General features: G+C 38.5%; 1 protein-coding gene across 1 annotated transcript; it reads left to right on the forward strand.

The window, feature by feature from the left end:
* The first annotated feature begins 12,619 nt into the window (after positions 1-12,619).
* LOC127455115 (DNA-binding protein inhibitor ID-3-like) lies at positions 12,620-14,727 on the forward strand. Its single transcript, XM_051722718.1, has 3 exons — positions 12,620-13,080; positions 13,207-13,285; positions 13,719-14,727. Exons 1-2 carry the CDS (start codon positions 12,790-12,792, stop codon positions 13,258-13,260), a joined length of 345 nt encoding a protein of 114 aa, XP_051578678.1. The 5' UTR covers positions 12,620-12,789; the 3' UTR covers positions 13,261-13,285; positions 13,719-14,727.
* Positions 14,728-16,166: the final 1,439 nt, after the last annotated feature.

Consider the following 16,166-nt stretch of genomic DNA (forward strand, 5'->3'; position numbering starts at 1 on the left):
GTGAATACATTTTGACAGAATTATCATTTTCATGAGAGGAACAGCCATTCATATACATATTCATATTTGCACTGATATACATGGTTAGTCAGGGTTTTACACTTTATAAGATTTTGCAGATTGTTTTGTTCAGCTTGTCATGATCACTCAGAACTTGGAGTAAAAAAAATCAAAGACGTTGATAGCGAGGCAGTATACCAGCATATATGTACATACATAGGCTATATGCCTACATGTGTGCAAGTGCGTGTGTGGTGTGACTTTTGGGTAATGCAGTCACCTATAAAGCAATAATATAAAAACTTAGACAGAACTTGCAGCTGAGGTTAAAAGGAGTGTATATGTGCGTGTGTATGTATGTGTTATTAATGCCCTATGTGCTGCAGTGAGAAAAGATACTGGTTAGCTGCTGTGGTTGCACTCTTGCAGCGGCAGGAAACAACTCAACCTGTGATCTTTGCAGACTCTAATGGAAAATTCACTCAAACAGAAAAAAATGTGTGTGTACGCTTGTCTGTGTGTTTGTGAGTGTGTGTGACAGAGAAAGAGAGATTATATTCTGCTGTCATCTAAAAATAAGGTGTTATTTGTTTGTTTTGCTGTAAAGGATGCCAGCTCACTGTATTAATGTTATTCAACCCCGCAGTAATGCTATAACTCGTCTTTATAACCCTTTTTGTGGGGACTTGTGATACTTATAGCTGCTTAAACAGTTCATTTCACTTTGTGTTTCATAATTATAGTGATTAGCAGGCTGATAAAAATCATTAATGTCTTACGCATTTACTACTGTAACTGCATTATTTAGAATTACACTGGGATATTTGCGCACACCTGCCCTGTATATTTGTCTTTTAAAATCCAAGATGGAACGTTTTTGTGTGAAAGTTTGTCTGATTTAAGTGAGAATGCTTGACAGTTTTTAGGTGTTGGCCTGTCGGGGGAGGGCAGAGAGATATGCACGTGTGTGTGTATATGTGAAGTGTATCTTTAATATGACATCTCCAACAGCTGTGTATAATCTCCCAACGCAAGCAAATACACACTCGCTCACACTCTTTTCCCATTCCATCTCCTGCACAAAGGAACAAAAGAGCAGGAACTGCCACTCTCTCCCCACCGTCCAATCAAAGCCGTCATTATTTCTCTGCGGAACACTCCCTCAGGAAGTGCCATCTCCAAAACACACCAGCTGTGCTGCTGTGCTTATTATGGGCCATTATGAGAGACAGAGACACAATAACAGCACAACATACAAAATACCGTATCTGGGCCATTGTGTGTGCCTGTGTGCTTTATTACGGTCCCCCACTGAGCGAGAGCAGTGCTCCATGGTTCCATCAAGAGCAACGCACACGCTCTAGAAGACTCTGAGACAACATTGCGCGCCGCTCATGACTTGAGCTCAAATTACGGCACAAAGCCTGGGCCAGGTGACGGCTAACATCTTCCAGATGTTAGTTTGATGTCATTTAGAGGTTACGGCAATACAGAAGCTAAAGTGATGCAGAAAAATTGCATATCATATAGGGATGTTCTATGGGGTGAAAGTGAGTGTGCGATTCTCTGTTTTTAACCTTAATCAGTCTTTCCTCTGCCACCCAGAGACCACAGCTGAGAATATTGCAACTTTCACATCTAAAACCAAACAACTCCCAAAGCTGGGCAGGTGCTGCAGAAGTATAGGCGCAGCCAACAGCCTTTCACACACACTCATTGCTTCATAAGCAGGTGTGAAATGCCATAAAAGTCTTCAGGAATAGATGACTGTTCTCATAATATGTGTGTTGGATTTTAAAGCATTGAGGCAGTCAGCAGTGTGTCTGTTTTAACTCATCATTTCTCTATGACATCCAACTCCCTGCACATTTTATGTGCAGTTTCATTCATTTATATGTTCTCTTCTTTCCTCCATCTTTTCTTTTGTCCTGTATTTTGGGACTGTATCATCACAAGATTTTTCAAAAACAAGGTTTTCTGCTCGTTTAATGACACACAAAGACCCAGGCTCTGTTCTAAAACCTAGTGAGTTGCCTTGTTGTCTACTGCCTACATTGACAGCTTCCTTCTAGCATCCGTAGTGACCAGTTTGAAACTCTCTACATAGCAGATGAGACTGCTTTAAGACTACATGGGAATCACAACTTCCTCTAAAATGTCACACATTTACATTTAGTCATTTAGAAGACACTTTTATCCAATAACTTACAAATGAGGAATACAGCAAGCAATTTGTCATACAAAAGTCAACAATATCTGCAGTATCGCACTGCCAAGTTCCCAAAGTGGCTGGAGTAGTATAGAAGCTAGCACAGAAGAACAAACAGGAATTTATATATATATATATATATATATATATATATATATATATATATATATATATATATATATATATATATATATATTGTTAAATATTAAGTGCATTTAGTGTGGATTGGTTAAGTGCTCTCGGAACAGATGTGTTTTCAGCTGGTTCTTGAATGTTGAGATGGTTTCAGCAGATCGTGTGGAGGTTGGAAGCTCATTCCAACACAGAGGAATAGAGAAAGTGATTGATCGTGAAATAGACTTTGTGCCTCTATGCCACAGGACCACCAGGCGCCGCTTGTTCATTGACCGCAGAAAACGGGTTGGGACATAGACTTGGAGGAGTGAATTAAAGTAAGAGGGTACTGTTCCATTGGCTGTCCTGAAGGCCAGAGTTTTTTTTTGAGGGCCAAAATTTTATGAGGGCAGCTACAGGAAACCAGTGGAGTGAAATCAAGAGGGTAGTGACGTGAGCCCTCTTTGGCTGATAGAAGACCAGATGCGCTGCTGCATTCTGGACCATCTGCAGTGGCTTTACTGTGCTAGCTGGGAGGCCGGACAATACAGCATTGCAGTAGTCCAGCCTTGAAATGACCAGAGTTTGGACCAGGAGCTGTGCAGCATATTCAGACAGGAAAGGTCTGATTTTAATGATGTTGTAAAGCGCATAAGAAATGCGGCAATGACAAGTTTAATACATGTACAAATAATCTATATCAATCTCATTTCACTCTTTGTCCATTTCAATATTTTAGCTAATAAAAGTGTGAAATACATCACTTACGCTCTATTCTTTCAAGTAATGCAATGCATGTTTATCTAAATGAATATGTCCACAGAAGACAGTGGACACACAGCCTAAAGGGCCCTATTTAAGCTGTGCTTTATTGGGAGTCTGTGGCAGATACCTGTATAAAATCAAAGGCGCAAAAGATTGATGTTGAGTGGAATAGAGGCTCTAAACACGCTATTGTCCTACACAGACGCTGTGCTTCGTCTACAAGAGCTTCATCATTGTGATTTGCATTGAATCTGCATCTGATTGTCTATTGGACATTGGGCTTTCAATCAATGTATTTTTGTCTTGTCTTCTCCACTAAGTATACAGTACATGCAATGCTGCCTTTGAATTTGGCCTAAAGAGGGTACTTTAGAAGGCAGCACAATTCTGCTGCCTATATCTTTTGGAGCATGCCCATTATACCTTCAAATTCTACCAATGTAGGCAGCTCACTAGGTTTTAGAACAGAATCTCATACTTTTAATCTAATAGACGGTCAATTTAGTCACATTTTTACATAATATATAAACATTGCATGATTACAATGCTTTCTTTGCTTATCACACTCTTTCTCAGCCTGTGTTTACTAATGGTCAGACCTTGGTAGACGTCTAAGAGCAGATAATTAACTCTACCCGTTGACACAGGTGAGCATCTCTGTGGTAATTTAACACCCATTACAGAACAAGCAACACACACACAGTTGTGCCATTAAACATGCCACTTTATCACACAAACCAAATCCACAAATACAAACTCACGATCACATTTACATCTTCTCACATCCCAAAACACTCATAATCAGCCCATCTAAACTCATAGTGCAAATGATGTTTATGTTTATTTGAAATGTTTCACACTGAGGACAGTTTGTTTAGTGGAGTCGTTTCTCACTGTGAGTCTTATCTTAATTGCTCTGTGCTTGTCTCTATATGGCCTCTTCACAAGTCAAAGGTCATTAGCTCTCTATCTTAAGGATCCCTCCTCTCATACAGACAATGCAGAACTGATGTAAGCTCAGTTTTACCAACAAAAAAAACCATAATCTTGTTCAGTTACCCTGACATTAGCTAGAACATGACCGCATCTAGGTCCATTGACCTTTTGAACCTACTGTTGTTACTGTGCTAGCTGCTCTATTGTCTTCTAATAATTAACCAATGAATGCAATGACCTTGAATAATTATATCAATTACTTTTTGCTGTTTTATCTGTTTTTCCATGTAGAAATGCAATACATCTGCCAATAAAACTGATGCTTACTGGGGAAATAAGATTGATGCTCAGCAGCTCTGCAGGCTTGCTGTGAGACAAATTGAGAGGTTCGGCATAAAGGACTGAGGAACTTTTGGACACAGCTGTCTAAAGATTTGGAACGTTTTGAATGATTACAACATGGAGAAATCATACAGATTTGTCCAAGTCAGCTACGAGTTGGCTAAATCATATGAATTTGCACAAGTTGGGTCGTATTTGAATTAGTACGACTTTCGCAACAGCCAGTCAGGTGACTCTCCCTCATCTCCTTCTAAAACGCGATAATTACTTTCTTCCGTTATACATAAATACTCTTTACGCTTCAAATCATCCTTACAGACTCTACTTTATGGTTAAGTTTAGATATAGGGCTTGGGTTAGGTCATATAAAGTAAAAAGTATGTACACAACGTCTGACATGTGAAACTTTCGCTTACTTCCACATAACACATCCAGGTTTTTGCAGGTCTAGAATTTGTATGAATTCATAGGAACGAACTCGTACGATTTCATACGATTTAGCCAAATCGTACAAAATCAGGTTGAATAATTGTCTTCAATGCCCAAGTTCAGTTTCTTCTCTTCCTTAAATGGGTTTTAAGATACAGTTTTTGTTTGAATTCATTTTATATTCTTTCTTTTATGCTTTGATGTTTCTGCAATCCACCACAATTTGAAATTAAACCATTAAATGGTTTTGAATGTACTGCTGTATGACACTCTGAACACTGGTCCCTTACACAAAAAAAAAACCCCTTAGCAATTTTCTCCAATTTCTTATGGAACCCAATGTCAAGTCACACAGGAACCTACAATGTGTCATTGTGACTGTTTGAATCAGAGACATATGTGTGTGTATTGGGACAGGAAGCAACTGGTGACATAAAGAGGATAAGAGGTTGGTTATGTCTGATTAGCTGACTGTCCATCCATATTGGGGCTTGAAATCAGGTCAGTCATTGTGAGAGTGTGAAGCATTTTGAGGTAGCAGAGGAAGGGGCAGTGACCTGGATTGTAACAGCAAAAGGAGGGAGACCATGTTTCAAGAAATCAGCTGTTTGTTTCCCAATGGCTATTTAATGTCATCTGTTCATGTGTGCGTATGTGAATGTTCTGATGTAGAGTGACCAAAGAAACTTTGATACTGGAGCATCTTTGACCCAGAAAGAAATGTTTGTTCTATGTGTATCTAATTTACATGCAGACACTCAGTGTCAGCAGTAAAACTGTGTCTGGAAAGAACAAGCGGTCTTTTGGCCTGGGTTTGATTCCCAATGGTCTCTCTCTCTCTCTCTCTCTCTCTCTCTCTCTCTCTCTCTCAACATCTCACCCTCTTGTTCTTCTTTCATCCCTTCTCATTTCCTTTGTTTCTGTCATCTACATCCAACTCCTGTCTCAATTTTTGTTTGGTGCATATTCTGTGTGATACTCATACATTTTACCCCAGTATAAGTGCCTACTGTGTAACCCTACATAACCTTAGAGTTCAAATGTGAACATAACCAGTTATGTAATTTAAGGACATAGATCTGGTACTCTGGCACTGTGTGGGTTTAGGCTTCACCCACTGTTCTGGAGAGCTCTGCCCATCAGGGTCTTCTTTCACTCTTCATGAGATCGCCATCATAAACTTTAAAAAGAGCAAAGTCGTGCTAACCAGACTGATCTTACAGCAAAAACAGTAGGTTGACTTTTCTTTAGCTGAAATAGAGTGCTTACCGAAATTCGAAACTCTGCCCCCAGTGGCCAAAGTGGCAAGTGTTGTTGGACATATGGGCACATGTGAGCTCCATTTTCTGGGTAAAATGTCTACAGAGGGGTGCCAAAAGCAAGTTTAGAAGCAAGTTGTTTTTAGCTGTACAGGCTGTAATACAGTGAAGAGGAATGCATATTTTATAAACTGTACCTCCCAACCAAACTTAAACCTAACCATCAGTGGAGGAAAAATGTATTGTGAAGAGGGAAAAATGCAACCTCCGAATTGTGCTCTTCATTGATTATGCGAACGCGATTACAGCCTGGTTTGAATGCAGCACCCAAACCCAGGTCTCATATGTTGCTGACGCATGGTCGCACCAGAGGGGTAGGTAAACATGCTGGAGCTGATGTAAAAATGTCTGATTAGAGATGGCACTTGTCAGTAAATCGGCCTAATTTGGCTGAACCTAGAGTACTGGAACTCTTGGAAACAACACACACCCTCTTTCCCTGCCTCTGTCTCTCCAAGAAAAACTAATATGCTTTTTTTTTTAAACTGTATCGCTTAAAAAAAAGGGTTTAAGCGATACAGTCTCTTCATTAGGTTGAACTATTGTTTAAATTAGTGTTGATCATTCAACTGATGAAACACTGAAAATACATCTTTCCAGAAATTTTCAGTTAACAAAAATACACAAGTTGTGAAAACTAGATGTAATCCAGGACCTTTAAAAAAAATACTCACTGAGCACTTTATAAGGAACACAGTGGTCCTAATAAAGTGCCCGATGCGGTCTTCGGCTGTTGTAGCCCATCCGCCTCAAGGTTCGATATGTTGTGCATTCTGAGACGCAATTCTGCTAATTGTACAGAGTGGTTATCCGAGTTACCATAGTCTTTCTGTCAGCTCGATCCAGTCTGGCCATTCTCCGTTAACCTCTCTCATCAACAAGGTGTTTATGTCTGCAGAACTTCAGCTCACTGAATGTTTTTGACACCATTCTAAGTAAACCCTAGAGACTGTTGTGCGTGAAAATCCCAGGAGATCAGCAGTAACAGAAATACTCAAACCAGCCCGTCTGGCACCAACAATAATTCTATGGTCGAAATCACTGAGATCACATTTTTTCCCAATTGTGATGGTTGATGTGGACATTAACTGAAGCTCTTGGCCAGTATCTGCATGATTTTATGCATTGCACTGCCACTGCGCAAATTGGCTGATTAGATAATCACATGAATAATTAGGTGTACAGGTGATCCTAATAAAGTTCTCAGTGAGTATAAATGGTTTTTACCTTGACCAACATAGTTGCATGACAACTTAATCATTTGTAATAATTTGTGTGAGATGGAGAAATCACAAGATATCGTATGACTTGGTTCGTACAAAAGTTTTGACTTTTATACCCATAGACCAACCGATTAACAAACGGAATTACAAATCGATACAATACAGGCATCACATTTTAACTAGCCTCCTATCCAACACTTTATTTAAGAAAAGAAACGTATGTTTACAAATTTTGTTAATCATTGCATATTAATTTATGCAATACAAATGATTGATGTACAGTATGTCAATAACCTTTAACATGTTTCCCTCATCTCGTTTCAAACCCTGATGTTTTCTTTCTTCTATGGTACACAAAAATAATTTTCCACTTAAAACCATGATTAGGTTTAGGGTTTGGTAAGGGGTTAGACTTTAATTGGGTATAGGTTAGGGTTAGGGTTAAACTTCGTGAAAAATCTTAATAACATTGTTCGTAAGTTCGTACGTTTATTTTTCTCTGTGGGAGTAAAATAAGTCTTTCTTACAATTTTGCCATCTTGTACTAGGCGACTTGTCATGAGACCGAGTTGACCTTGATTAAGGTTCATACAACAAACATAAACCTCTTGCTTTAGTCCCCAAATCATTTTTAGGCCTCTCCTCTCCAAATACATGTCTGTTTAAGCATTCTTTATTCTCCAATTTCAGATTCTCAGGGAAGAGATTTTAGCATGTTCAGAATTTTAACTATGAGAAAGGAATTTATATTTTGTCAATCTCATTCAAAACTTGTTTTATATTTTCTTTCTGTGATCACAATCATACTAAGATTTATTCAGTCCTCTGGCAGTCTTACACATCACTCAAGGGGCTGCCATTCCTTTCTCTTTGGAGCATATTCTTGAGTCCTTGCTTGAGTTTTCGTCTTCCCTTGGCTATCCCTTATTACCACTGGACAAATAGAGAGGCTTTGTCGATGAAGGGAGAAAAAAACGCCTTGAAAGATTTTCTTTGGGAGTGATGAGGGAGGGAGGGGTTGGAGGGCAGCGCTAATTATGCACGGCGATTGTTGATGGCTTGATTGTGTGAGTCCAGCTGCACAGAGGAGCGGGGGCGAGTAGAGGGCGGGGACGCGGCGCAGGGCAGACTCACTGACGCCAGTCGCCACATTCTCCCATGCGCTGAAAAAGAGCCCCGATTGTGCCGGACCTCTTCCCGCCAGCGCCGAGGCACCTGATCAACAGACACCGCAGTCACAAATAGCCAACAAGAATGAGATTGAAAAACGTCCTCCTCGTGTCCCCTGTATGGATTGATTTCTTAATATTCATACACCCAAAAAATAACGTAGTTTTAATATTGAATCAGGGTGTTCACACAGGTTGAACAAATTCTACTGTAGCTAATTAGAGATCAAATGGCACGGGAGGTCAGTGCAGGAGGCACGTAGTGCGTCACATTATTAGGGAATAACAAGTTTAGTGGGGTTTATCGGCAAGACCAAAAACTATACTATTTGTATTGCCAAAGCAGGGTAAAACAAGTACAACAGAAGTAAAATAACAATTGTCAAAATGAAGAAAGCAGATATTATTGAAAAAATAAATATATGAAATAAAATTAAAAAGTGCAGAATAAAATTAGATGTTACCAACTGGCAATGTAACGAAAAAATATTAATATTTAAGAAGGCAACATTCGATGCACATGCTGAGCATATAGACCTATACTGTCGCACCACATAATGCTAGATAAAAAAAGGTTGCTTCTCCCAACCAAACTTTTAGGGAGTTGCCTTGTAGCTACCAATAGCCCACAAAACACAAAACATTCCCTAATGTTAGCGTATGGTACCCGTTTGGTTATTTTTGTGGAAACCAGTGTTGGGTAAGTTACTTAAAAATAGTAACCCACTACAAATGACTAATTATCTCTTTAAAATTGTAATCAAATTACTTTACTAATTACGTCATTGAAAAATTCATCACATTTGTTTTTACTTTATTTTTAAGCTACTTTCTAAAACACTTTTCTGCTCTACAAATTCAAAATAATGTCTATATTTCTTACCTGTTTGTAGTTACACTAAAGTCATACACTCAGCACCTTCACAATGACTCGTTATGGGGCCATAATTAATGTGTAACAATGTGTACATAAATAATATATTAGAAATAAGCATAACCCTATAATGTACTTAAAAGTAATTACATTAATTGAAAGTCAGTAACTGTAATCTGATTACAATAATTTAAAATGTAATGAATTACACTACCTTTTGACTAAAAGTAATTAGATTACTTTGTAATTGGATTACACCCAACACTGGTGGGAACCAATTCCTAACGCTCTAGGAACTTTCTTTTTAGGGTTTATTTTTTATAACTGCAAACTAACGTTTCCAGAACATTGCAGGGAGTTTTTTGGGACAACTTAAGAACTTGTACAGAACGTTAGATGATTCGTTTTAGGTTTAATTTGATAACCTAAATCTAACATTCTGGGAACCAAACATTGTTAGCTGGGTAGCTCTCTATACAAACCTCTGAAATTATTACATATTTATATTATTATCTGTAGGTCAGACATCCAACACTTCTATATCACTATCTATTCTTTTCTCATTCTTTATTTCTATTTGTCTATCCTAATTTGGTACCTACAGAGGGCATTTTCCTCTGCTGTTTGTTTTAGCAGGAAAATAAAGGGCTAAACTTTTCTCCTTTTTTTATCTTTAGCAAGGCCTGCAAAGAAGTGCATTTTTCCGGTTGCACCCATATAAAATAAAGGTGAGAACAGGCCCGTCACAACTTCTACTAAGCTACTCACATTTTAATACCAGTTTGAACACGACAAAGGTTCATTACAGAATGTGTTCCATTCAGGCAAAACAGGAACGTGTTTCGTACTTAGAAACTATTGTAATGAACCTGTTGGGTAGGGATGGGCGATACCACTTATTTTCTTTTCGATCCGACACCAAGTACTTTTAGGCCAATATCGCCATATCAATACCAATACCGATACCTCTATTAAACTGAATTTTTACGAATTATTTGGATAGAATTAGTAACTTAAATTATTACTTAAATTGTTTTATATATGTATAGGCCTAAACAGAACATTATTAGGCTGCTTTGTTTACCCTTTAAAAATTAGTAAGTATAAGCCACATATAAAACCTCAAAATTAACCATAGATATTATTATATTGTTAATATTACTAAAACCAAGTTACCATATGGATACTACAGTAATGCTGTTGTTAAACCATGGTTAATTGTATCAAAACCTTGCTTTCTGCCAAAAAGAGAAAAAACAAACAAACAAAAAAACATGGTTACTATTGTCGTGGTTACATGGTTAATACAATATTACTACAGTAAATCCATGGGTAGTTTTCATATGTGTATCATTTATTAACGAGGATTACAGATCATTATCAATGTTTTAACAACTCTGAATTTAAATAATCCTGTAAAGAAATGGTCACACAAGCTCATTATAATACATGTCACATCTAGATTTGTCATAACTTAGTGTGAATAACTCCAGATGCTGTTTTTCTGTCATAGTGTATTTTAGCATTTCTGCGCGTCAAGATGAGCGGAAGACAAAATAGTTCCGATGCCATGCAACTATTCGCTCATATAATTCTTTTTTTTTTTTTTTCCACTTCGAATCTTACGAGATGCATTAATATTTATGTTATCTAAATAATAAGATCACTAGTTAAAAAATCGATATTTTTATGTGAGGATGGATATTCTTGATACCACATCGGTATCGGAAGTATCAAAACTTTAGTATCGATCCGCCCATCCCTACTGTTGGGTCTATTTCATTCCATTTAAATCTGAGAAAACGGGAGAGCTATTTTGCATGAGTTTAACTAATCTGTCCAAACTGAAGGCCTTTACACGCGCAACTCCCTGAATATAAATCCAGGTGTGCGCCGCAGATAAAATATACGGGCAAATCTAGATCCCTTGTACAAGTGGTTGGGTGGGTTGACATCTTGATTGACAGCTGTACTGACCAATGAGAGCGGCACCACCTCCGAGACCACTCTCTCTCGGATGGGGTGCGCGCTGGAGCGCGTGAATGGATGACGTCGGGAGCCCGGCGCCAGGCTGTCTGGGACTCGCGCGTTAGATCAACACAGCTGGAGCGGGACAGGGCACACAGCTGGCCCGCCAGCGCATTCCTTCACAAAAACAGCACTGTGAGAAAAGAGGGGACACATCTTGATGTAAACTAAAAATGCACTGGGTTAAAACTGGAAAGAGAGTCAGCCTGTAGTTTGGTTGTAACTTGCAATTCTTCCTCTTAAGATGATAAAGAGACATGGGAGACAAGTGTAGTTATGATCTATTTATAGATAACGAGCAACACATTTAGAATGTACGAAAACCGCGAGCGCAGTGGTTTGTTTTCAGAGGTTCCTGTGTTGGTTATTAATATTTCTATCATCGTGAGAACATTTGGGTCTGCTACATTGCACGAGATCTAAATTTACGCTTTTCTTTCTTTTGTTTTTTTGTTTTTTTTTTTTTCTTGGCACAAGAAAAGAGAGGTAGTCTGCCAAAATAGCTGTTTTTAGCAACAACTTCTGATTTCCCTTTAACATAAGAATGTTTACTGTGCGGGTCTCAAAGTAGCCTATGTCCTGTAAAGATATGTATCTCAAATGTGCTACAGTCTCTTAAGGGAATTTATTCTCGACGCCAGTGTGTCTGCTGGTCACGGGCTACCAAATTTACGGATTTTATCCATATCATGCACTTCGGCCTGAGCTGAGATAGAATGCGCGAGGAGTGATTATAAGCAGAGATAAGCGGATGATAGCATTTTCTTCTCATAGATGTTTGCTCGGTTGAATCCAGATGTGTTCACTTGGTTTTATTTTATCACATTAATTGTGTATTAGAATAAATCACACCTTTATAATGTTTAGTGTGAGAGAATTCAGTTGCTTACTTTCATTTTTCAAATAAATGTAGCCTATATTTAATTTAATGCTCTAACTGACCCAGCTCCGTTTAAGTTCACTGACCCCAAATATTCACTCAAATCCACCACAGAAAATGTATATAGCTAGTATTCTGACAGCTCTTCCTCATTCCACCAATTTCTGTCTGAGTGACATGACAACGTTTCCAATGACGAATAAACTATTTGCATAGGGCGGGGCTTATACGCTGAAGAGCCTTTGTTTATTGGCTCAGCTGAACATGAGGGTTTGTTTATGTCCGGAGGGGGCGGAGCTACACGCTATAGCTCTTTAAAGAGAGTCGCCTGCCTGCGCATGCTGCCATCGTTCAATGAGCGCAAGACGAGAAAGGAGTCAAACATTGGATAGCAAACAAGCTGGACAACTAGACACTCTCCGGACCTAGGAGTTCTTCAGATATCGCTACAGTTGGATTCTACAAGCAAGCCGAACGTTCACTTTAGACCACGTATCCAGAATGAAGGCTATCAGTCCCGTTCGGTCTGTCAGAAACTGTTATGAAGCAGTTTGCTGTATCTCAGAGCAGAGTCTCTCCATCAGCCGTTGCAAGAGTCCCTCTGAGGAGCTGTCCGACATGAATGACTGTTACTCAAAACTCAAAGAGCTGGTGCCTAGTATCCCTCAGAACAAGTCCGTGAGCCAAGTGGAGATTCTTCAGCATGTAATAGATTACATTTTTGACTTACAGATAGCACTGGAAAACGAGACGGACACAAACAACGCGCCCGACTTGTTCACGTCAATGAAGGTGAGCACGTCGTCATAAGTCGTTGAAAATGTATTTCGTGTTTATAACAGTTAGGACTTATTCATATTAATGAACATGAAAGCCATTTGATTAAATACAAACTTTGCATGTCTTTTCACCCTGTAGAATTCAGAGATGACCCGTAATTTCTCCCAAGAGGATGGAGCTCTTTGCCACTAGGACAGAGGAACCACAACGTTCAACGGTAAAGTTCTGCTTCTTTCATTTTTTCAGTATCTGTAATAGAATTGCTATGTTTGTTTCACAAAGTAGATTAGTCACAAGTTGCTAAGTTGTAATCAGTGAAAGTAGTAGGCCTAGTAGGTAGTAGACCGTTACTAATTAATTAGTTAGATCATTGCGTTAATTTCTAGTCTCAATTTTCGGTAAGTATTACAAAGGGCAAGGGAACATGTTTTCAGACAGCTATCACAAAGTCTGTCCAGCGTGCTCATTTCTTTTGGACATCGTGTCAATAAGCAAACAAGCTCGGATTCGCCTATCAGCCCTTGCAAATGAAATTTTTCCAGTTGGCGCCAGACTGTCTGCAGTCCTCCTGTATCCACAGTGTGTGTGTGTGTGTGTGTGTGTGTGTGTGAGCTCTGAGTTAACTTTTCTCCCTCTCATCTATGCTGCAGGTGCGGGATAGAAACTTTTCTCCTCCACTTATGGAAGAAAAAAGAGTGAAGGGGTGAGCCGGGTGAAGGAGTGAGGCTCTATTCAGAGTGTGGGAAAGTAATCTGCGCCCCTCTCGAGCTGTCTATTCTTTGGTCACTGGACACTTGAACAAACCAAAGCCGAGGAGTTTTGAAGATCACAAAAAAGAAAAGCCTTCAGATTTTTTTCTTAATCATTCCTATTTTGTGACAACAATCAAGCATTGTATATTTTGTACTGGCCTCATTCCTGACTGTTTGGACTTACTAATATCTCTTCACACACCCTTCCTTCCCAGCCATTCTTGGATCCCCCCCCACCCATTTCTTCTTCTTCTTTTTTTCCTTGAAAACATTTCCACATTTCAGTGTGGTTGCCATTTGGTCTCAGTGATTGTCTCAATCACTGGGATGATGTACATATTGTGTGTGAGGGGGTTTTGTGTTATGGGGTGGGAAGAGCATTGGGACAGTGGGACTATATATATATATATACACGTGGGTTAGAGTTTTAACTCTATAATATAGAGTGGATTGTATATGTTTGTGGGGATTGTCTATTTCTGCAGACTGTCAAATCAATGAGTTTCATAAACTCCTTTATGGATTTTTGCTTTGTACACTCACTCTTTTTACACAAGAAAATAAATCATACATTGAAATGAGAAATGTGGAATTCAGTTTTTCTTGAATGACTGAATGCAGACTCTTCTCTGTCTTTATAGCTTCAGGTATTCTGAAATACCTTGTGTAGATGTGTTGCAGAGATAATGTTCTCTATTATTATTAGTGTTATTGCTACTACTAATATTCTATTAAAAGATATAAGAGTAAAACTGATTTCCTGTACTCCCTCTCCCCCTTTGAATACTCGGGTTTATAGTACATATAGTCCTACTATATGGAACAACAACACAGATTAAAACTAAACATGGGAAAGTCCTTATGGACAACAATAGCAGGAACCTACACGAAAGTAAATGTTGGATAAAGTAAATAGTAACAGTGATTAAAAGTACAAATACATTAGTGCAATAATTTACTATACATTTTACACAAAGTCATCATGTATTTTGCCTTGTGATTTGTTACAGGGTTACGCAACAAACTAAATGTGAATCACTTGTATTTAAATATAGCACTACTGTCCTCTGAGTGTTTGTGGTTTCTTTTTTTCTCTCTCAAAAAGACTCACAGACCTAGAATTCAGTTTAATTGTGTACTGGCGCCAACTTTGATACGCACAAGTATTTCCTTCATTCTCTACAACTCTTAAGAGGGAGTGTCACTTTAAATCCGCTGACCGTCTCAACAATTATAATTTAGCCCATTAAGAACCTGTGTTGTGTATAAAGTGTTCTGTAGGACGCTTTCAATCATAATATGTCGTATAGCGACACCCAGTGTTTAAGAAAGAATCTACATACACTAAATCCATTGAGAAGGACCTTGCTTCAGCCCGCAGAATGAGGCGGGGCTGCGTATGGGGCGGAGCTACAGTGTCGCTCCGCCCACAACATACTCTCATTGGCTCGTTCATATTTCATAGACATGATAGGAGATTTTGTCATCATTGCCGGTGTTATCGATGTTTGAGAGAAATGTAATAGTTGAGCCAAACAATTTGATTATAGTGCTTACTTTTATGTGATATTCAATCCTAAATTTCATGGATTTTATCTTACGTTAAAAGTGAGGAACAAATCGGGATTTAAAGGCTGAAACTGACGTGAAAATGTTCTTAAAGAAATGCCAACTGAGAAGCATGTATGAAGCATGTGGTTTTTTGCACCGTCAGTACAGTATTAACAGTAGATTATTTATGCCTCATGCAATAGGCCTATGCATTATTTTCTGTTGTAACAGACTATTCATTACCTGCGGTTGGTTTGTGTGCATGTCAATTAGAAAGTAATTTTTAGACCTACAAGATAACGGAGCACACATTTTTGGAGCGAAGAGGAGAGATAATTGTTTACAACCCTTCAAAGAAATTAATATGAATCAATACAGAATACGAGCGAAAGCACCGCAACTATCTCAAGAATGGACACTTTTCAATAATTCATCAGCTTCTTGTTTACTATTGCTGAGGGCAAAAATTAAAATGTTACGATATTTGAAAACACATTTATATTAAGAATCATTACGTCTTAAAAACTATTTTGAGTATTAGAGTGTAATTTACAGCTAATTTACAGAAGATGGTGCTGTTGGTTTTCATAACCCATTTGTAGGGTGCATTTGCTTCAGAACTAATAACAACTGTGTGTGTGTGTGTGTGTGTGTGTGTGTGTGTGTGTGTGTGTGTGTGTGTGTGTGTGTGTGTGCGTGCGTGTCATATATATTAAAATGTTTATATTACAACAATTCTAATACACTTTTTTCATTTTCACTCTATGGTGATATTGAAAAAAATAACATATTGTA

The sequence above is a fragment of the Myxocyprinus asiaticus genome, chromosome 17 (genome assembly GCF_019703515.2).
Source record: "Myxocyprinus asiaticus isolate MX2 ecotype Aquarium Trade chromosome 17, UBuf_Myxa_2, whole genome shotgun sequence".
In the NCBI taxonomy this organism is placed as follows: Eukaryota; Metazoa; Chordata; class Actinopteri; order Cypriniformes; family Catostomidae; genus Myxocyprinus; species Myxocyprinus asiaticus.